General features: G+C 43.1%; 2 protein-coding genes across 5 annotated transcripts in view; one reads left to right on the top strand and one right to left on the bottom strand.

Moving 5' to 3' along the window:
- clip4.L (CAP-Gly domain containing linker protein family member 4 L homeolog) overlaps positions 1 to 15,233 on the top strand; it is a 42,649-nt gene extending 27,416 nt beyond the window's left edge. For 3 of the 4 annotated variants that reach the window (XM_018262683.2, XM_018262684.2, XM_041562585.1), the window contains exons 8-16: positions 950 to 1,085; positions 4,473 to 4,613; positions 6,205 to 6,285; positions 7,192 to 7,356; positions 8,665 to 8,799; positions 9,152 to 9,275; positions 11,582 to 11,646; positions 12,362 to 12,437; positions 14,624 to 15,233. In XM_018262683.2, the coding sequence (XP_018118172.1) occupies positions 950 to 1,085; positions 4,473 to 4,613; positions 6,205 to 6,285; positions 7,192 to 7,356; positions 8,665 to 8,799; positions 9,152 to 9,275; positions 11,582 to 11,646; positions 12,362 to 12,437; positions 14,624 to 14,960 (1,260 nt within the window). In that variant the 3' untranslated portion in view covers positions 14,961 to 15,233. The remainder of the gene's footprint in view (positions 1 to 949; positions 1,086 to 4,472; positions 4,614 to 6,204; positions 6,286 to 7,191; positions 7,357 to 8,664; positions 8,800 to 9,151; positions 9,276 to 11,581; positions 11,647 to 12,361; positions 12,438 to 14,623) is intronic. The other variant, XM_018262685.2, reaches the window with a different exon arrangement.
- A 3,686-nt stretch (positions 15,234 to 18,919) lies between these two features.
- LOC108716096 (ALK tyrosine kinase receptor-like) overlaps positions 18,920 to 21,048 on the bottom strand; it is a 349,880-nt gene continuing 347,751 nt past the window's right edge. The window contains exon 29 of the mRNA XM_041562409.1: positions 18,920 to 20,472. Within this exon, the coding sequence (XP_041418343.1) occupies positions 19,768 to 20,472 (705 nt within the window). The 3' untranslated portion in view covers positions 18,920 to 19,767. The remainder of the gene's footprint in view (positions 20,473 to 21,048) is intronic.

Here is a 21,048-nt window from a genome sequence, read left to right as displayed (position 1 = left end):
AGCCTTATGCCTTTATATGGTCACAGAACCCCTCAGTGACTTCTAATATCCTTATCATTTACAGTAGGGGGTACATTATCCCTTATAATACATGAGTGATACTCAGAGTTCCCTGTATAACTCAGCCTGCAGCCTTGTGCCTTTATATGGTCACAGGACCCCTCAGTGACTTCTAATATCCTTATCATTTACATTAGCGGGTACATTATCCCTTATAATACACAAGTGATACTCAGAGTTCCCTGTATAACTCAGCCTGCAGCCTTATGCCTTTATATGGTCACAGAACCCCTCAGTGACTTCTACTATCCTTATCATTTACAGTAGGGGGTACATTATCCCTTATACAGGGAAGTCTGAGTATCACTTGTGTATTATAACTCTGCCTGCAGCCATGTGCCTTTATATGGTCACAGAACCCCTCAGTGACTTCTAATATCCTTATCATTTACAGTAGGGGGTACATTATCCCTTATAATACATGAATAATACTCAGAGCTCCCTGTATAACTCAGCCTGCAGCCTTGTGCCTTTATATGATCAAAGAACCCCTCAGTGAATTTAAAAAGAGTCGGACTGGGCTCCGCTGGCCCAGACCCACTAGACATAGCTGGCGCTCCTGACCTCACCTCCCCTCGCCCGATCGCGTAAGGAAGGAGCGATACGCTAAGCAGGTACACGCCGGGGGGGGGGGCGGAGGAATGACAAAGGGATCCTGGCGATTGGGGCGGCGGGGGTCCCGCCACTGGGAGGGGGAGCAGCGGGGGGCCCAAATGTGTCAGCCCAGGTGCGCCCTGACCCCCCCCAGTCCGACCCTGCTTCTAATATCCTTATAATTTACAATAGGGGGTACATTATCCCTTACAAAACACATTTTGCAGAGAGTTATGCAAATAATACAAGTTTAGATTTACGCACGTAATATTAAGCTGCCATAATTCTTTTATAGGTGGGCATATTGAGATTTTGTGGATCGACTGAGTTTGCATCTGGGCAATGGGCTGGCATAGAGATGGATGAATCTGAAGGAAAGAATGATGGCAGCATTGGAGGCGTAAAATATTTTAAATGTCCCCCAAAACACGGTACGTATTTCTCCTGTGGGGAGGGGTTCATTTTATCAAGGTCCAGTTTATGTCTGTTGTCTATAACACTAGAGACAGCTGACCTTCTGGTGTGCTGCTATTATATACAGATAACTAAGCTCAAAAGATTTTATGGAATCTAGGAATTTCTTTACTATTTTAAATTAGCTTTTCAGCATTAATCCATATTAAGGCAAATCGTATCCAATTCTCCAAGTCTCCCCCATATTGATACACCTAACCAGAAGTAGCTGCCAGCGGTGATGGACTGGCACACTTGGGACCCACCAGAGAACCATATCCCAAGGACCGCCCCTGAATATTTTTTATTGAATTTTTTCCATGTATATATATATATATATATATATGTGTTATTTAGATATTCATGGTTTTTTTTTCTATTGAAGCTTAAATGCTGGCGTTATATTTTAAGTCTTTTATATGTAGGGGAGCACTCACAATGACATAATTAGTGGCCCAGCTTATTCATTCAACCTTGTTTTCATTCCAGTATAATAATGAACCCAAACAGTGACCCCCACCAAACAAGCAACCCCACTCCCAGACAATTGTACTTTTCCTGCCATGTGAATAATAGGATACAGAAGATTGGCCTGAGGCTGGGTCTGACATGCAGGAGGCACAAGATGATAAGTGAATGCTGCTGCTTTGCTCACTTAAGTTGTGAAGCTGAGGCATTATGTAAAGCAAAACGAAACCCTAAAAATGAATATGGGTAAAAATACCATATTTTATATACTGAACTTATTGCACCAGCCTAAAGTTTCAGCTTGTCAATAGCAGCCATGATCCAGGACTTCAAACTTGTCACAGGGGGTCACCATCTTGGAAAGTGTCTGTGACACTCACATGCTCAGTGGGCTCTGAGCAGCTGTTGAGAAGCTAAGCTTAGGGCTCGTCACTAATTATCCAGCAGAAAATGAGGTTGGTCTGTAATATAAGCTGATGCTACAGGGCTAATTATTAAATACTGTTGCTAATTGCACTGGTTTCTGTGCTGCCATGTAGTAATTATCTGTATTAATTACTAATCAGCCTTATATTGTGACATTTCTATTCTATGTGTACTGTATATTGTGAGTGGGTCCAAGCTCAGTAAGTGACAGCAGCACAGAGCATGTGCAGTGAATCAGCAGAAAAGTAGATGGGGAGCTACTGGGGCATCATTGGAGACACAGATCTTTACTGCCAAAGGGCTGTGGTTGCCTTGGGCTGGTACAGAAGCACAAAAATAACAATACAACTAGGGATGCACCGAATTCAGGATTCGGGTTGGGATTCGGCTAGGATTCGTCCTTTTTCAGCAGGATTCGGCTGAATCCTTCTGTCCAGCCGAACCAAATCCTAATTTGCATATGCAAATTAGGGGCGGAGAGGGAAATCGCGTGACTTTTTGTCACAAAACAAGGAAGTAAAAAATGTTTTCCCCTTTCCACCCCTAATTTGCATGTGCAAATTAGGATTCGGGGGTTCGGAATTCAGCCCAATCCTTCGTGATTGCAGCTATTCTTTCTATCAGAGGATTAACCTGTATATTTCCCATTATCCCACTATTCAAAGCTCTTCCAGTTTAATTGCACAGTGGGGAAATCTTTTTTTCTAAAAATTCCCTGAACCAGTCACAATTGAATTATTTAGAAGTCACAACTACATATATCCTCCCTTCCTGGAATATGAATATTTCTTTCTATGGATCCTGGAGAAAATAAGTGATTACCTCCTACAGCATTGGCAGGGGATCTGTGGAATAAAAGCAAGCACTTTAAACAAACTTATTTCACTGCCTGTGAAATGGATCACTCTTTAAGAGAATTGTGTCACAATCACACTCCTTAGAATACACTGAATATAAGGGCCACAGGCATGCTTTCTAGGTGGGAAAAAAATCATGCTGGATGAATACAATTGCTGCCTGTGTTTTTCTTCCAAATAACCTCCTCTGTATGTTTGAGGGCTGAATAAATGAATGCTAAAAGCTTGTTGAATAGAAAAAAAGAAATACAGACCGAGCCAGAAAAGAGAACTTTTTTCTACTGGTGCACAAGACTCAGGGCTGCCTTCAGGGGGCACAGGGGGTACAAGTGTAGCGGGCATGTGCCTGAAGGGGGGCCTGGCAGTGCTGAACTTTTCGAAAGAGCCGGGTCCCCCTTGACAGTGCCGAAGCCGTGCCGCCTCCTTCCGAAGTGCGGAAGTGTCGAACAGCCAAAAGACCGAAGCCATGAAAACAGCCGAAATTGAAGTCTCGAAGCGGCGAAAAGACCTGAAGCCACCAAAAACACCCGAAATCGAAGTCCCGAAGCGGCGAAAAGACCTGAAGCCACGAAAACAGCTGAAATTGAAGTCCCAAAGCGGCGAAAAGACCTGAAGCCACGAAAACAGCCAAAATTGAAGTCCTGAAGCAGCGAAAAGACCCAAAGTCACAAAAGGAGGCAAAGTTGAAGTCCTTAAACCACAAGTTCAATTCCTCTGATGTGTGTTTTTTAAATTATTTTTTAATCCCCTGGCCACCAATGTATTATTTTAATACTCTATAGGCCCCTGCCACCAATGTTTCTTTTACTTGTAAGGGGGGCCCTTGGCACCAATGTATTTTTTAAAAAAAACTTTTATGAAGGGCCCTGGCGCCAATGTTTTTTTTTTTTTAACACTTATAGGGGGTCCTGGTCACCAATAGCTTTTTATAACTTGTTTGTGTGGGGGGGGTTACCTTTTTAAGTGCTGGTGTCTGTGTGGTCTTTGATGTGGAGTAGGCGGGGTGGGGCTTGGGGGCCCCAAAAATTTTTCTAGACGGGCCCCTGACAAGACTGATTCCTCTTTATGGCAGTTAGACATTCCAACAAGCTGGCTCATGGCAAAATGATTTGGTTAATCCAGGAAATAAATTGGTTAAACCAGTCCCTCCGGTAGAATAATTCTGGGTCTCAGAGCACGAGTTACTTGCAGCAAAGAGAGAAGCATTGGGCTGAGGGAATTCTGTAATAACTATAAAACAATGAGGCAGCGAAACAGACACAATATACTTCACTCCGGCAGGTGTTTTACTGCAGTGACAAGTCTCTCTTTAATCAAAAGGTCATTTATGTTGTTACGCCTGGTTCTATAAACTTGACCTGAGATTATTTACTCTCCTCTCCGTCTTTTTGAAATGTCACCTACCGTGCAAGGCATCAAATTATTCATTTTCCCCAGCGCAAAAACCGTAAGGCCTATAGGCTGTGGGTCAAATATTGCAAAGAAGAACCAATGTATTACATTGCTAATGGACTTGGATGTATAGATTGGGATAATGTCAAGCCATTGTGGTTGCTGATGTCGTTTCTCTCTCTCTCCTGACAATTGTTTCTCTACTGAAATCTGTGCCCTTAGGAATTTTTGCACCTCTCTCTAAGATTAGCCGAGCAAGTGAGTCCATGCGCACATTTATCAAGAGTTCCTCTGACAAAACGGTGGCTTCTGTCAAATCCCAAAAGCTGGACCTTCGCCGTGTCACTTCAAAGATCAATACAGGTGAGAGTTCTATAGGATCTGGTGCTGTCCTGTAGGTCATGAGAGCCTGTGTGCTGGTCACCTTCCTTCTTTGCACCATGATAGTTAAGGGTATTATAGAGCGTACTCGGGCAAGTAACACTGGCCAATCTTAACCAACATCTTGCTGATCAGACATGTTTGTAAGTCAATGATTAATAATCACATTGATCTGTGTAAATCATTATTGTCCATTTATAGGATACATTATCCTGATCATAGAATCCCTCAGCGACTACGAATATCATTATAATTCATTGTAAGGGGCACCTTATCCCTTATAATACCTGAGTGATACTCTGTGCTCCCAGTATAACTCAGCCTGCAGCCTTGTGCCTTTATATGGTCACAGAACCCCCAAGTAACTTCTAATATCCTTATCATTTAAAGTAGGGGCTACACTACCCCATATAATACATGAGTGATACTCAGAGTTCCCTGTATAACTCAGCCTGAAGCCTTTTGCCTTTATATGATCACAGAACAACCCCTCAGTGACTTCTAATATCCTTATCATTTACAGTAGGGGGTACATTATCCCTTATAATACATGAGTGATACTCAGAGTTCCCTGTATAACTCAGCCTGCAGCCTTGTGCCTTTATATGGTCACAGAACCCCTCAGTGACTTCTAATATCCTTATAATTTACAGTAGGGGGTACATTATCCCTTATAATACATAAGTGATACTCCGAGTTCCCTGTATAAAGTTGGCCATAGATGCAACGATAGTGATGTCTTTATATGGTCACAGAACCCCCAAGTAACTTCTAATATCCTTATCATTTAAAGTAGGGGCTACACATTGTCCCTTATAATACATGAGTGATACTCAGAGTTCCCTGTATAACTCAGCCTGAAGCCTTGTGCCTTTATATGATCACAGCACAACCCCTCAGTGACTTCTAATATCCTTATCATTTACAGTAGGGGGTACATTATCCCTTATAATACATGAGTGATACTTAGAGTTCCCTGTATAAAGTTGGCCATAGATGCAACAATACTGTCATATGAAATAAAGATTTGTACGATTTTCGGACAGGGCGTGGAGCGTCCCAACATGTCTCATACCATGCAGAGAGCAGATGTAACAGCAGTGCAGTTAGTCAGGCTACACAGACCAGACCTTTAGGGTAGGGACACACTGGGCGATTTGGGGAGATTTAGTCGCCTGGCGACTAATCGCACTGACTTTTCTCCCCGAATGCCTCCCCTCACTCTGCGCCTGGATAAAATGAAAAGTCGCCGGTGCTAATCACACACGGCGATTCGTTTTCCGAAATCGCCCGAAGTTGCCTCACGAGGCAACTTCGGGCGACTTCGGAAAACAAATCGCCGCGTGTGATTAGCGCAGGCGATTTTTCATTTTATCCAGGCGCAGAGTGAGGGGAGGCATTCGGGGAAGATTGGTCGTGGAAAGTCGCGGCGATTAGTCGCCAGGCGACTAAATCTCCCCAAATCGCCCAGTGTGTCCCTACCCTTGCAGAAGAATAGAGCTTTGTGCAGTATGGGGGTGAGTTTGGTGCTAATCTATTTTATATTTTTGCCTCTTTCCCAATCTATCTCTAGGACTTGGTCCAACTAAGAAAAATAGTCTCTCTGACTCATTCCAGGGAAGTGAAGCGTCGGACTGTGTAACTGCAAAGAAAGGTAATGATTTGGTTACTGTACTCATTCACAGCGGCTCATTTTCCTTTTGTTACATGATCATGTGGGCAGACCGCTCTCCTGCAGGCGTATTTATTGTCTCTGACAGTACATTGCTGAGAGCAGAATATTCTCTCACCTTGGCTGTCTCCCTGACACTACCGAATGTCTGTGATATTCCATCCGTGTAGACTCGCTCGTGCAGCCTGTCTGAGCTCACGCAGATGTTGCTGGCTTTATATAGTATATTTATATAGCCAATTTTTCCATATGAGGGCGGCACGCGCAGCTGCATTGGGAATTAAATAAGGCAGAAAGCTGATTTTTGCAACACTCCATTCTCTTCTATATGGATATTAAAGGGCACACTCAACCAAAAATTAATATCTAATATTTCATACACAGCAGTATTGTAAGTTTGGCATGGTTTTTATTTTTGTGCATGCTTTTTTAACCCTTTACTTATTCTGCCGATGGATAATGTTTATGAGATTCAATGTTGTATGTCATTATAATTAAGGCTGGGCGCCAGATGCCAAAGCAGAAGGCTGGAATTCAAATGCAACATGGCTGCTTACAGGTGGGAAGTGCCCATGTTGGGTTTCCTGTTTAGCCTATTGGGCAATAATACAGGATATAAGTGATAGTCCCCAGGCTGAAAGTGGTAAACAATGGAAATTTATGCATAGGATATTTCTCAGGCTATTGCTAGATAGTTAGCTCTGCAGCCATTTCCTACTAATCATTAAGAGTGAATTGTTTTTGATAAGCTAAATTCCCTCCTGAGAAGATGATAGTTGCAGGCGTAACAATATACAAGTAATACAGCAAATAGTGTGTAATGCGTGTGTCTGTGCATGTTTGTCGCTTTCAATGTTCTCTGGAGCCATGTCCCGCTCCCTGTTTCAGCTTTCTACATCGGATCCAGCAGCCTCTCTTCCTCCACATCTTCCTCCACCTCCTCAGTAGAGGCTAAGCCGCCCCTTTCCAACCATCTTCGGCACCGCGGCTCAAATAACCGTAAAATTTCAGCTCCGTTTAGGTCCAAGTCCTCTTCGTTAAGGACTATGAATGGTATGGGTCAGACTCTCCCACCGGTATCTGCACTAGAACGTCTCCCGCTGTTGTGTTATCGTTAATGTTGTGTTCACCCTTAGTCGTAGCTGCACATGTGTCCACAAAGTAGAAGTGCACAAAATTAGCCCTGGCTCTTTTTTTTTCTCAGTTAAGGGGAAGGAAAGGCTAATATTAAGTAAGCTTTATCTGAAAGGTCTATATAAATACACAATTAAACCCTCAAAGTAATGCTGCTCTGAGTCCTCTGTCAAAAGAAACACCTCATTTCTTTCCTTCTATTGTGTACACATGGGATCCTGTATCAGACTTCCTGTTTTCAGCATAAACCTCTAAGGCTAGGGCTTGAGCATGCTCAGTTTGCCCCTCTCTCCCTCTCCCCCTTCATGCTGTAATCTGAGCCCAGAGCTATGAGTGAGCAGGGAGAGACTGGGGCAGAAAGTGATGTCACAACAAGCTAATATGGCAGCTGCTATCCTAAACCAACAGAGCTTCTAGAGCTGTTTACTTGGGTATGGTAAAGCATTCTGCCGAATAAATACAGTGTTATAGCTTGCACTATTGTGGCTAATGTATCGGCAATAAACTGCTTCGGTAGCTTTCCTTCTCCTTTAATACGAACAGTGCCTTGTATATAGTGTGTGTGCTATCTACAAGACAGTCACCAGCTGTGAGTTAACCTGCAGGTTGTGAATGGGAGGGGATTTTAAGTATTTTGTTACCCTAAAATTGCTGGAAATTGCTTGGGTCGACACGTTTGCTGCTAAGATTTCACAGTGATTAGGCTCAGTAGAGGTTTGTTTCAAGGGGTTAGGTCTAGATGTCTTACACAGGAATCAGCCCCATTATGCCAAGAATCCCCTTAAGCCATTTGAGAGACTGGGCTAGTTTGGTGCACATGTCCTGGAGCCCCCTGTGTTTAAAGCAGCTCAGCCATGTTCTCACTAAGATGATGTCAGATATTGGGGATATAAAACATAAATAAATAAATATATATATATATATATATATATATATATATATATATATATATAGATATATATATATACTGTGTGTGTATATATATATATATAGATATATATATATATATATATATATATATATATATATATATATATATATATAAATATATGGAAAAGATCAAGCATCAGTCCTGTTTATTACACATAAAGCAAGCCCTGGGTCGCTGCCTTAAACACATGGAGCCCGTGTGTTTGATCTGTGTAGCCAGCTGTCTGTGTGTAGTTGTTTAGTGCACCATAATCCAGTCTCTGCCCCGCGTGCCACCATCTTGCCTTCTTATTGCAGGCCTCAAGGCTCGTGTTCCATCTGTAGGAAGCCTGCAGAACTACCAGGCGGAATTCCACCCTGGGGACCGAGTGCTGGTCGTGGGTCAAAGGATCGGGACTGTCAGATTCTATGGCAAAACCAGCTTTTCTCCAGGTATGGCATGTTTCATGTATTGCCTGTGTTGCCTTTACTCTGTATGGGAACTAAGCCATCTCTGACATCACAGAAGCAGGTGGATGTAAGTGCTGACATCACTGAAGGCATAGGGATATGGGCAGTGAAAGTCACATCTAATATTTAAGCCTGTCTCTGGGTTCTTTCTATTTACTTTACTTTTTCCTCCATTATATCTCACAGTATTGAAATTGTTATCCAAGCCCACAGACCCTAGCAGCCAGTTATTGCTTTGGCTCTCAGAAGAACACGAGGGCCTGAATAAAAAGATACAAAAGAAATAAAGGCAACAATATCAAAAAACGCAGTAATCTGTTCTTCTCATCTACAGGCTTCTGGTGTGGAATCGAACTGGACAAGCCCCATGGAAAGAACAACGGCTCTATCTCTGGGGTTCAGTACTTTACATGCCCCCCAAAACATGGCGTGTTTGCCCCCCCGTCCCGAGTACAACGGTAAGTGTGCAATAATTAATTGTTGAGGAAGGGGCATAATGTTGTGTTTCTCCTCATTCACACATGGGCTTAGTTTCACTACACTACACCCCCCCCAGCATATTTGTTTTTCCCAATGGATTTACCCAATGGAAATATTAAGAGCTGAAAGGATAATTATTTTCCATTTGCTGTATTTGCCTGAGCGTCTGTGAAGCCACCGCTGGGTCATCCTGCAGTTCCAGCCTTGTCTAAACCAGAGCGGGAGCAATTTTTGGTAGTTGGAGTCACCAAAAAATGTATCCACTCCTAATAACTTTACTGAAAATAATGGGGTTATGAACACTGAGTGTTTGTGGACTGCTTGAGAGATAATGGCTGTTTGGAACAGAGCTGTGGAGTCGGTACATAAATCCTTTGACTCCAACTCAGACTCCTCCAACTGTTTTTATAGGAACAGTAACACCAAAAACCAAAAGGAATTAAAATAGAATGTAGTGTTGCCCTGCACTGGTAAAACTGGTGTGTTTTCTTCAGATACACTACTATAGTTTATATAAACAAGCTGCTGTGTAACCATGGGGGCATCCATTCAAGCACAGGATACACAGTAGATAACAGATAAGTACTACTATAGTTTATATAAACATGCTGCTGTGTAGCCATGGGGCAGCCATTCAAGCACAGGATACACAGTAGATAACAGATAAGTACTACTATAGTTTATATAAACATGCTGCTGTGTAGCCATGGGGGCAGCCATTCAAGCACAGGATACACAGTAGATAACAGATAAGTACTACTATAGTTTATATAAACAAGCTGCTGTGTAGCCATGGGGGCAGCCATTCAAGCACAGGATACACAGTAGATAACAGATAAGTACTACTATAGTTTATATAAACAAGCTGCTGTGTAGCCATGGGGGCAGCCGTTCAAGCACAGGATACACAGTAGATAACAGATAAGTACTACTATAGTTTATATAAACAAGCAGCTGTGTAGTCATGATGGCAGCCATTCAAGCACAGGATACACAGTAGATAACAGAAGTACTACTATAGTTTAAATAAACAAGCTGCTGTGTAGTCATGATGGCAGCCATTCAAGCACAGGATACACATTAGATAACAGATAAGTACTACTATAGTTTATATAAACAAGCTGCTGTGTAGCCATGGGGGCAGCCATTCAAGCTGGAAAAAAGGCACAGGTTACATAACAGATAACCGATAAAACACCATTGTAATGGACAGGGCTTATCTGTTATGTGCTATGCAACCAGTGCGTTATCTTCTTTTTTCCAGCTGCCCCCATAGCTAAACAGCAGCTTGTTTATATAAACTATAGATGTGTTTCTGCAGCAAACACACATACTTTAATAGACTAATGTATTTTCCATGTTGATTGAAAGAAGTTAAGAACACAGCAAACAAGGCATTTATCACTGCCAAAGCTCAAAAATGTAATTCTAAAAATGTAATTCTAAACCAAAATCAATAAAATAATAAAATGTAATTCTAAACCAAAAGTTAAATTACATAAACCAAAAACAATTGGAAAACCTAAAACAAGTTATATATGAATTGAATCTTGCCTTTATATGTAGATAAGCTGCTAAATACAATCCAAAATTATAGTGGAATATGGCTTGGCAGTTCAGGGAACAGCACAATTCAGTAGGAACAGCCCCTAAGTTTGCTCATAGCCTGTACAGAGAGATCCCATAAAACTATGGCAGCATAGGTATTCCCTGTACTAAGCACAATTCAGTAGGAACAGCCCCTAAGTTTGCTCATAGCCTGTACAGAGAGATACCATAAAACTATAGCAGCATAGGTATTCCTCTGTACTAAGCACAATTCAGCAGGAACAGCCCCCTAAGTTTGCTCATAGCCTGTACAGAGAGATACCATAAAACGATGGCAGCATAGGTATTCCCCTGTACTAAGCACAATTCAGCAGGAACAGTCCCTCAATTTACTCATAGTCTGTACAGAGAGATACCATAAAACTATGGCAGCATAGGTATTCCCTAGTGGCCCCAACTTAACCTGAGTAATGTATTTTATAGTTTTTGCCACGTTTAGCCTCGTGCAGCGTATGCAAATTAGGGTATGTATTTGGCCAAATCTTTTGCTAAGTATTTGGGGGGTTCGGCTGAATCCAAAATATATAACACTACTGTATATATAATATATATAACACTAGTATATGATTGAGTGAGCAGCTGTGAGTAAGTTGCTGAATGTGAGCGAGTAGTAGAGTGTGTAATTGGTTATACAGTGAGTATCTGTTAATCCTGTCACTATCTCTTGTCTATGTAGAGTGTCCGGCTCTGTAGACTCCCTGTCAGAAATCCCAGCAAGCAAACTCAATCATTCTTTCCCAGGTAGGTATCAGTGGCTTTGTATCTCCTTTGGAACTTCAGCTTCTCACTAAATACATGAGTCGGGTGCAGAGTTAAACCTGTTAGTAGCTGTTAGCTGTACGGATGCCCAGGGCTGTGTAACAAATGTTTTTTTAACTAAATATCTGTGTTTAATTAGTAGGGATGCACCGAATCCAGGATTTTTTTTTTTCAACAGGATTCGGATTCGACCAAATCCTTCTGCCCAGCCGAACCAAATCCAAATTCTAATTTGCATATGCAAATTAGGGGCGGGAGGGAAATCGCATGACTTTTTGTCACAAAACAAGGAAGTCAAAAAATTCTCCCCTTCCCACCCCTAATTTGCATATGCAAATTCGGATTGGGTATTCGGCCGAATCTCTTGCGGTGGATTTGGGGGTTCGGCCGAACCCAAAATAGTATTAATTACTATTAATTAGTAGGAAGCAGTGCACTGAGAATGTATAACAGAGTTAAAATTGCAAAAAAAAAAAGACCCCAAATATTTGCAAGATTCAAAGGAAAAGTAAACCCTCAGAATTGTTTCCTTTGCCGATCTTTTTCACAGTTCCTCCACTGGATCATCAAATCAAGATACATAGTCTGTGGCGCTGATTTGTAATTGTATCTTGGAGTGCACCGAGAATGCTGGGACCTGTAGTTCTCAGCAGCAATGTAAAGCATTAAAAAAAAAAGCATTTTTCCTTTTCCGCAGGATTCAGAAGGAGTTACAGTTCAACATCAACCAGAGCATCACAAAGCGAGGCTGACCGTAGACATTCTTTGGGCAGGTAAATGGCTTTAATCTGATGAGAAACCCCTAGCTGGCTGCAATGCATACACATACCCAGCTTTGTTCTTCTGCCTTCCTTCTTGTGAGCTGAGCCCTACCCACCATCCAGACACAGGCTGCTCATCATCTCATTGACTTTCTTTAGATGTAAGTGTCGCCCACTACATTTGCTCATGTACAGAAAGATACTCCAACATAGAAATGGGCTCAGTTATATTTGGGGGCTACTGGTCATTCGGGGGAAGTTAAGGAGGAGATTATATTGTGCGTGTGACGTTTGCCTGAATCCCGTGTTGCTGTTCCTGCTGTCGGTGAGTTCAGGAGCGAGTGGTTTGAACAGAATTCTCAAGGATGTTGTTCCAGTGAGCTGAATTTTTCTGGACACAAATGGGACAGAGACATGAGGAGGATTAAGAGGGGGGGTTCCAGGAATAGGAGAGCCGGGCTCTGCTTCTGATAAAGTAAAGTGTCTGAAAGGTGAATATTCAGTTGAGAGGCAGCAGCAATGAGTTCTTATTCCAGGGCCGCAGTCACTCGATGCATGGAATGTGGAGACGCTCTCGCTCTAGACCTCTCTCTCTCTCTATCTCTCTTTCTCTGCATCTAAATTTCATCCCCTCTTCACGGACGAAGGTTAGTGCTCTGCGTGTAACTCGGGTGTAGATTAGGCCGGCAACTCCCAGGAATGCTTTTAGTGCCAAAAATCACTTGTTCAGCTAAGAGTCTGTGCTCACCATCTCTCCGTGCCTGTATAAAAGTGCCTGTTTTATTAAATTCTTCTTTAAACCATTAACTCCCCCTCTATGTAAACAATTCTGTGTGTGTGTGGTGCATTGTGGGAAAAATGCATTGACGTACCTTTCAGCTGGGCAGCCCTGTCTATGCTTTTAGGCTGCTGGCAGTTTTGCACACAGGGGCTAAGTTATCCTTTAAAGGAGAAGGAAAGGTTAAAATTAAGTAAGCTTTATCAGAAAGGTCTCTATAAATACACCAGTAAACCCTCAAAGTAATGCTGCTCTGAGTCCTCTGTCAAAAGAAACACAGCATTTCTTTCCCTCTATTGTGCACACATGGACTTCTGTATCAGACTTCCTGTTTTCAGCTTAAACCTCCAGGGCTAGGGCTTGAGCATGCTCAGTTTGCTCCGCCCTGGAGGTATAGGGGCCCTATGAGGCCCTAATTAATGAGAAATGTCAATATATATTGGCAAAACAGGGCAACCTCTGGAAATGTTGGGGGCCCTAAAATGAATTTGCTGTGGGGCCCGGTAGCATCTAGTTACTACACTGTCTCTTCCTATCCCCCTCCCTTCTCCCCTCACTGCTGTAATCTGAGCCCAGAGCTATGAGTGAGCAGGGAGAGAATCAGGCAAGTGTTGTCACACAAAGCTAATATGGCAGCTGCTATCCTAAACAAACAGAGCTTCTAGAGCTGGTTGCTCAGGTATGGTAAAGCATTCTGCAGAATAAATATAGTGTTATAGCCTGCACTATTGAAGCTAATCTATTAAAAATAAAATGCCTCCATAGCTTTCCTTCTCCTTTAAGGGGCAGATTTATCAAAGGTCGAACTGAATATTCGAATTAAAAAATTAAAATTTTGAGCTAATTTTTGTGTACTTCTACTAGGGAATAGTCCAAATTCAATTTCAATTTGAAAAAGATTCGAAAATTCGAATTTTGACATTTACGGTATCTTGTACGGTTTATTTAAAAATTAGACTTCGACCATTTGCCATCTAAAACCTGCCAAATATTTGGAGTTTTTAAAATCTACGGGTTTTTTTTGGGAAAAACTACAAATCGTACGATTTGAATGCTCTATTACTTTGATTCGATCGAAAACGACCTATTCGCCAAAAAAAAAAAAACTTTGATTAAATTTCAGTTGATCTTTTTGAATTCGAATTTCTAAGTTTTTCAAATTTGACCCTTGATAAATCTGCCCCTAAATATCCAGTAGATTCTGAAGGCATTGCTTATTGGGTGCATACAGGAATATAGAAGCACTGGAATAAGCAATTACACTGAATACTGTTCACAGCAGGGTAAATGGTTCACTAATAGATACATTAAAGAAGTAGTTCCCCTTTAAATACACTCACTTGATGTTATAGATGGAGCCAAGCTAAGCAGATGTGTTTATTTGCCCTTTATGTGAATCTCTGCTTTTTTGTTTGGCCAGACCCAAGAAACCGCCACTGCGTCGGAGCTGGAGTAGCACCGTCACCACCAACAGCAGCAGTGCCAGCATTGAGGGTCCAGTGCAACTGCAGCAAGGCTCCCAGGTGCTCCTCAGCAGCTCCAATGAGATGGCAGTGATCCGCTACATCGGCCCCACTGATTTTGCCCCCGGCGTGTGGCTGGGCCTCGAGCTGCGCAACACCAAGGGCAAAAACGATGGCTCCGTGGGGGAGAAGCGCTACTTCCACTGCAAACCCAAACATGGCATCTTGGTGCGGCCGAGTCGGGTCACCTACCGTGGAATAAACGGCTCAAAACTGGTGGATGGAGTTTGCTGACCGGGATCAGGTTCTGCATCTGTAAATACCAACTGGAATTTATTACTGAATTCCACATTTATTTCTTATACATGTGAGCAAATGGCACTTTATTGCCCCACTTCCTGTGCGTCTCCTTCCTGTTCCCCCCCTAGTCTGTCTTAATCTTTCTGTCTCTCTATCATTTTTGCACCCACACTGGTTTGTAAGCAACACACACTGGGGCTCATTTATCAACACTGGTCAAATTTGCCCATGGGCAGTAACTCATAGCAACCAATCAGTGATTAGCTTTTTTTCAGGCAGCTGCAGGTAGAACAATGAATGCCACAATCTGATTGGTTGTTATAGGTAATTGTCCATGGGCAAATTTGCCCAGTGTTGATAAATAACCCCCACTGGGGCTCATTTATCAACACTGGGCCAATTTGCCCATTGGCAGTAACCCATGGCAACCAATGAGATTGTGGTATTCATTGTTCTACTTGCAGCTGGCTTTAGCTGGCTTTAAAAAGCTAATCACTGATTGGTTGCCATGAGTTACTGCCCAAGGGCAAATTTGCCCAGTGTTTATTAATGAGCCCCACTCTCATCTTCTAGGGCTTCTGGGAGTTGTAGTCCAGGCATAAATAGAGTTGGCCTATCTCCCTAATGTTACAGACTGACTGTAGAATGTTTTATTGTGAGTTACACAGTGAATGTTTGTGTGGAAGCGCACTGAACACAAAGCACTTATTGCATTATGGGATCTCCTCCCTTCTCTGTCCTACAAGAACAAGAGCCTTTACCCCTCGCTTCTCCTGCTGCGGCTGAACTACAACACTTAGCCAGGGATGCTGAGAATTGGAGTTCAGCAACAGCGGCGTAGAGTGAAAATGGCTGTTGGAGTGTTACACGTTTGAACAAAAGAGAATTTTTTCCCGGTTGGGAGGGGTTTTTAGGATGCTGTTATATTAATGTATATAGATAAATATATATATATATGGGGGTCTTTTTTAGCTGATCACTCTGGGGTGCAACTGCTTTAGCTGTAGGTTTGTTTATGTCAAGTCCTGAACTGCAAAGAGAATGTCACTGTCACTTATATGAACTCATCTGAATGTATTTGTGTGTCACAACTGAATGTACTGGGGAATGTGAGCAGCAGTGTCTCCCACGGGGCTACAGCTGACATCACACTGTTCCTGTTTATCCAAGGGCTGCTCCTGCTTCTTCCCGTTGCTCCCCCTGTAAGCTGCCATTGGAGTCCCTAAGACCAGCCCACTTCTTCCTGCTCCTCCCCCTGTAAGCTGCCATTGGAGTCCTCAATGCCAGCCCACTTCTTCCTGCTCCTCCCCCTGTAAGCTGTCATTGGAGTCTTTAATGCCAGCCCACTTCTCCCTGCTCCTCCCCCTCTAAACTGCCATTGGAGTCCTCAAGGCCTGCCCACTTCTCCTTGCTCCTCCCCCTGTAAGCTGTCATTGGAGTCCTCAAGGCCAGCCCACTTCTCCCTGCTCCTCCCCCTGTAAGCTGCCATTGGAGTCCTCAAGGCCAGCCCACTGTTCCCTGCTTCTCCTCCTGGGCTGCTGGAGAAATGAAGTGTAACAGTGTATCATTGTACAATCATTGTATCACTTTACTCATAATTTCCTGACTCTTTTCATTCAGTCCATTCAGTAAAATACACTTCTCGAATCTCCGCAGATCGGGGTGAGTGGTCACAATAGCCTGGGACACATTGTATTCTCCCCAGCTCCACAGACAATTGTGGCGTCACCCAAGTGATGTCACAGCAAGAATTCTCACTTCATCTTACATAATGGTTTTTGGATACACATGAAATATTTGCCTTATCAGCCGAGTCCCAGGGACAGACAGATTTACATTTACAGGAAGTGATTTTATAGAGAGGAATGGAGCTGAGAGTGCAAATCTGGGGCGTCTTGGCCTCGTTTCTAAATTGTGGGTTCAGGGTTTTTCTGTTTTGTATTTGTATATTTGTAATTAACTCATTAACTAAATGAAAGGTGTTGGATTTTCATGATGTAAATAAACATTAATATTAATAAAGCCAAGGGGGCGTGTCCCTTTCATTCGAGTGTGTCTTGCACATGCACCCCAGGTTTGCGGGTGGCTGCCCTTCACACACCCCTTCTTCTGCCTAGTGATAGTGACATTGCCTTCTGTGCTGGGGAACTGATTGTAAGCTCTGCTGGCACAGGATGAATGAGCTTCAGGAAGGGCAGTGTGTGTGTCAGAATAATTGTGCTTGGTATGTGGGTGGTATGGATATAGAATTACAGGACTGTGATTGTAGTAACACTCCCTGGCCATTAGGTGGTGTGTGTTATGCTGAAATAAGCTGCAACGTGGCAACTAAACCCGAGAGAGGGCACCTGCGGCTCCTCCCCCCAATTCAAATGGATCACAAAGGGGTGGGGCTTACCAGAGAATAGTTATGTGGGTGGATCGGGGGTGTGGTTAGGTGGATCAGCAGTAGATATTTAGGTGAACATTTTTTTTTTCCTTGTGGCTTTATTCTAAGTTGTATAGGGCCCATGATCTCTGTTGGGGCAACTGTCAGAAAAATGTATGTACAAATGGCGATTTCGGGAGTGCATTTATTAATACTGTCTTCCATGTGCCTCCCAATCCACAGACACGGAGAGTGGTTGGAACAGAGAAGGTTTTTATTGCCTGACATGCCTCACTACACACAACGGGAGCACAACACAAACACAGGAATTAGATACAAAATCTCTGCAGTGATATATTTATATATGTATAGAATTTACATACAGTCCCTATTGAGCTCATAACGTTATCCCTGGCGGGCTCCATATTTACATCTCATTGTATAACCTGCTGGGCGGGGAGAGACTGCCAGGCTTCCACTGATTGGGCAGCTTTGCCTTCACTCATTCCATTACCTCATCAGTAAGTAGGAGGAGCCTTAGTACAGTCTCTATGGGGCTTCCTTAGGCTGAGGGCACATGTTGGCCTTAATCATGTCCAAGTTTTTTTTTTTTTTCTTTGCTGATTCAGTGATACCATGTGACACACAAATGGGATTGTGGGTAACAGTGATAGAGCTGTGTAATGTTTGGCACAAGTGAAATCCCTGAAAGCTTCAAGATGGGAACTGAACATGCTCAGATGTGATATAAAGCACCAGCCCCTAAAACTCAAGTCATCACACACCCCTCCTCTGCTCTCTGCAGTAGCCCATACTTAATTACACATGCAAGAGGATTCTCCAATGAGAACTCTGCCTGCGAGCACTGTGTCGGCCATCTTGCTTTGACGTTCCACTGAAATCAAACCCCAGAAAATTAGCAGATTTGAACCTGGGCAGTTACCCATAGCAACCAATCCATGGTTAGATTTTTTTAAGTCATTTGCAGGTTGAACAATGAAAGCAAACATTTGGCAGCATAGGTATTCCCCTGTACTAAGCACAATTCAGCAGGAACAGCCCTCCTGGTGGTCATAAATGCAAATACATTGAAAGGAACATTTTCTGTACACATTAATCTATGTCTATACTTATCTGTTTAAATGGCAACAATCCAGTTCAATCAAATCTTTGGGGCAATGTTAATGATCACTTTGCACAGTGCAGTCTCCCTTTCCAGCAGAGTCTCTTTGCACTAAAACATTGCTGTTACAGCTTACCCAGCATGCTTTTCTGTGAGCTTCCTGCCCTGTGATTGGCTGAGTACTCTGTATAGAGCCCTGTCTCATTCAAACACTCTCAGGCCAGGAATGAAGGCATAAGAAGTACCAAGTACATAAAAAATGCCCTATATTGACTTAAATATAATGTTTGGGAGAATTCTGGATGTTTCTCCCAAATCACAATTAGCGTTAAAATGGACCTGTCACCCAGACACAAAAATCTGTATAATAAAAGTCCTTTTCAAATTAAACATGAAATCCAATTTCTATTTTTTATTAAAGCATTCATAGCTGTTGTAAACTCATTTAAACATCTCAGCTGTCAATCAAATATTGTCTGCCCCTCCTCTGTGCCTTAGGCATAGGGGCGGGGCAAGCAATTACTTTCACTTTCCATTCAGCACTTCCTAGATGTCACTGCTCTCCCCACATTCCCCCGTTCTTTTAACCATTTCATTGTTTAACCGGTACATGGGGATAGACATCAGGTCCCCCATTCTGGTGCACAAACAGATGATTGCAAGACTTGCCTTAATAACAGTGTCCACAAAATGGCTCCTGCCTGCTTGCTATAATTATGAATTCCTAGACTAAAGGAAACAACATTGAAATAATTTATATAGTGTAATTAAAGTTAATTTTGCTTAACAAATGTGATATAATAGGATTTTGAATATTTTTTTTTTGGGTAACTGGTCCCCTTTAAATAAAGGTGCAACAGGGCTGCCGACATCACAGTAAAATAAACAAACCCCTGACAGTAGAAACAGGACTTCCGCTCCAAAGCAAATCGTTCCTACATGGACTGGATACAAAAACACGCGCCTCAATGTAATGATAACATTAGAATTCTTTTGGATTCTCCTTTGACTTCCCCATAACATAATGACCAATAGAAACAGGGCGTCTGGGGAAGCAGAAATCCTGTTTATTTTGTTGGAATTAATGGTTTATAGTCAGACGTTTTTCTCCCAGTAATTTCCATTTTTATTTCCGGGAGATGAAGCCTCAAAGATCTGTTTGGTTAATGAAGCTGGAGAAGCGGAGTCATGCGTTGGAAAGTCGATATGGATGTGATGGGCGTGGCTGCGCGACGCGTCAAAAAAAAATCTTGTTTGCCTTCTCCTCTATAAGAATGATACTAGAAAGAGCCTCCTTGTTTGTCTGAGAGTTAGAGTTTCTCCTGGGCACTGCTACTTGTACTCCTAGGGGTGGAGTCTATTTGTTGGCATGGGGGTGGGGCCACAGGCGGCTCTACAGGTAAGCCCTGCTGCTGGTAGCCATAATTAACTGTGCCGCACGGGAAGTGGCGGAGCCTAAAGAGAGGAACTTCCTGGACATTTGAAGTCAGTGTTGATGGCTCCAGTAGTACAGAGGATCCAGGGAGTCTACTCCCAGCCACGCGAGTAGCAGCTGTGCAGTTCCCCTCATTTACTGAGCCTGGGCTCTCTTTTTCGGGGGTCGGTTTATCTGGAGAGGCAGGAGCTTTCCCCACGTTTTTCCCAGTAAACCAGGAGCCGTAGGTCGGGTTCCAGAGGTTTGTCGGTTTGTTCCTGGAGCCTCGACTGCTGTGAAGCTCTGACTGGGAGTTGGACTGAGCAAACACCTTGTTATCATGGCCACCACCCACTGACAGCCTGGATTTGGCGGGAGCATGTGGTTCTGTGTGCACTTTATGGGGTATTTTCCCTCGGGGGTTGGGAGGAACCGGTGGGGGAGAATGTAGGGGCCGCAGGTCGTCTTTAACGGCCTTTTCTGGTGAAACTAACGGAGGCGGAATCACGTCCGGGTCATCTGAGCGTATAGGGGGCTTCTCCTCGTCTTCCACCACGGGGCCGTACTCCACTGGCAACGAAGTGTTAATCACATCTGGATCCTGCAAGGCACAAAACATCCGTCTCAATGTGACATCAAATAGCAACATGATCTGTACTGGGAGCAGGAATCAAACTCCCAGCATTCCCTATTGCCTCCTCACAGCAACACAGGGTCCAACTGGCCCTTAGGGTCACATGGAGATCTCAGTCATTAATGCTACTACTTTGTCTCTAGGCCTGCTCCCATGGGGGAAGGGAAATGGGATATACCAATTGTGGAGAAGAGGGTAAGTTGGTTGTGCTCAACAACTTACAAATAAAGATGTTTATGCCTTAAAGGGATGCTGTCTGCACTGAAATCTGTTTCTCAAAAGAGCAAACAGATTTTTTTATATTTAATTTTGAAATCTGATAGGGGGCTAAACATATTGCCAGTTTCCCAGCTGCCCCCAGTCATGTGACTTGTGCTCTGATAAACTTCAGTCACTCTTTACTGCAAGTTGTAGTGATATCACTCCCTCCCTTCCCCCCAGCAGCCAAACAAAAGAACAATGGGAAGGTAACCAGATAACCGCTCCCTAACACAAGATAACAGCTGCCTGGTAGATCTAAGAACAACACTCAATAGTAAAATC

This window comes from Xenopus laevis, chromosome 5L (genome assembly GCF_017654675.1).
Source record: "Xenopus laevis strain J_2021 chromosome 5L, Xenopus_laevis_v10.1, whole genome shotgun sequence".
Lineage (NCBI taxonomy): Eukaryota > Metazoa > Chordata > Amphibia > Anura > Pipidae > Xenopus > Xenopus laevis.
Note: the sequence above shows the minus strand (reverse complement) of the source record. Positions and strands in the feature narration are given on the sequence as shown.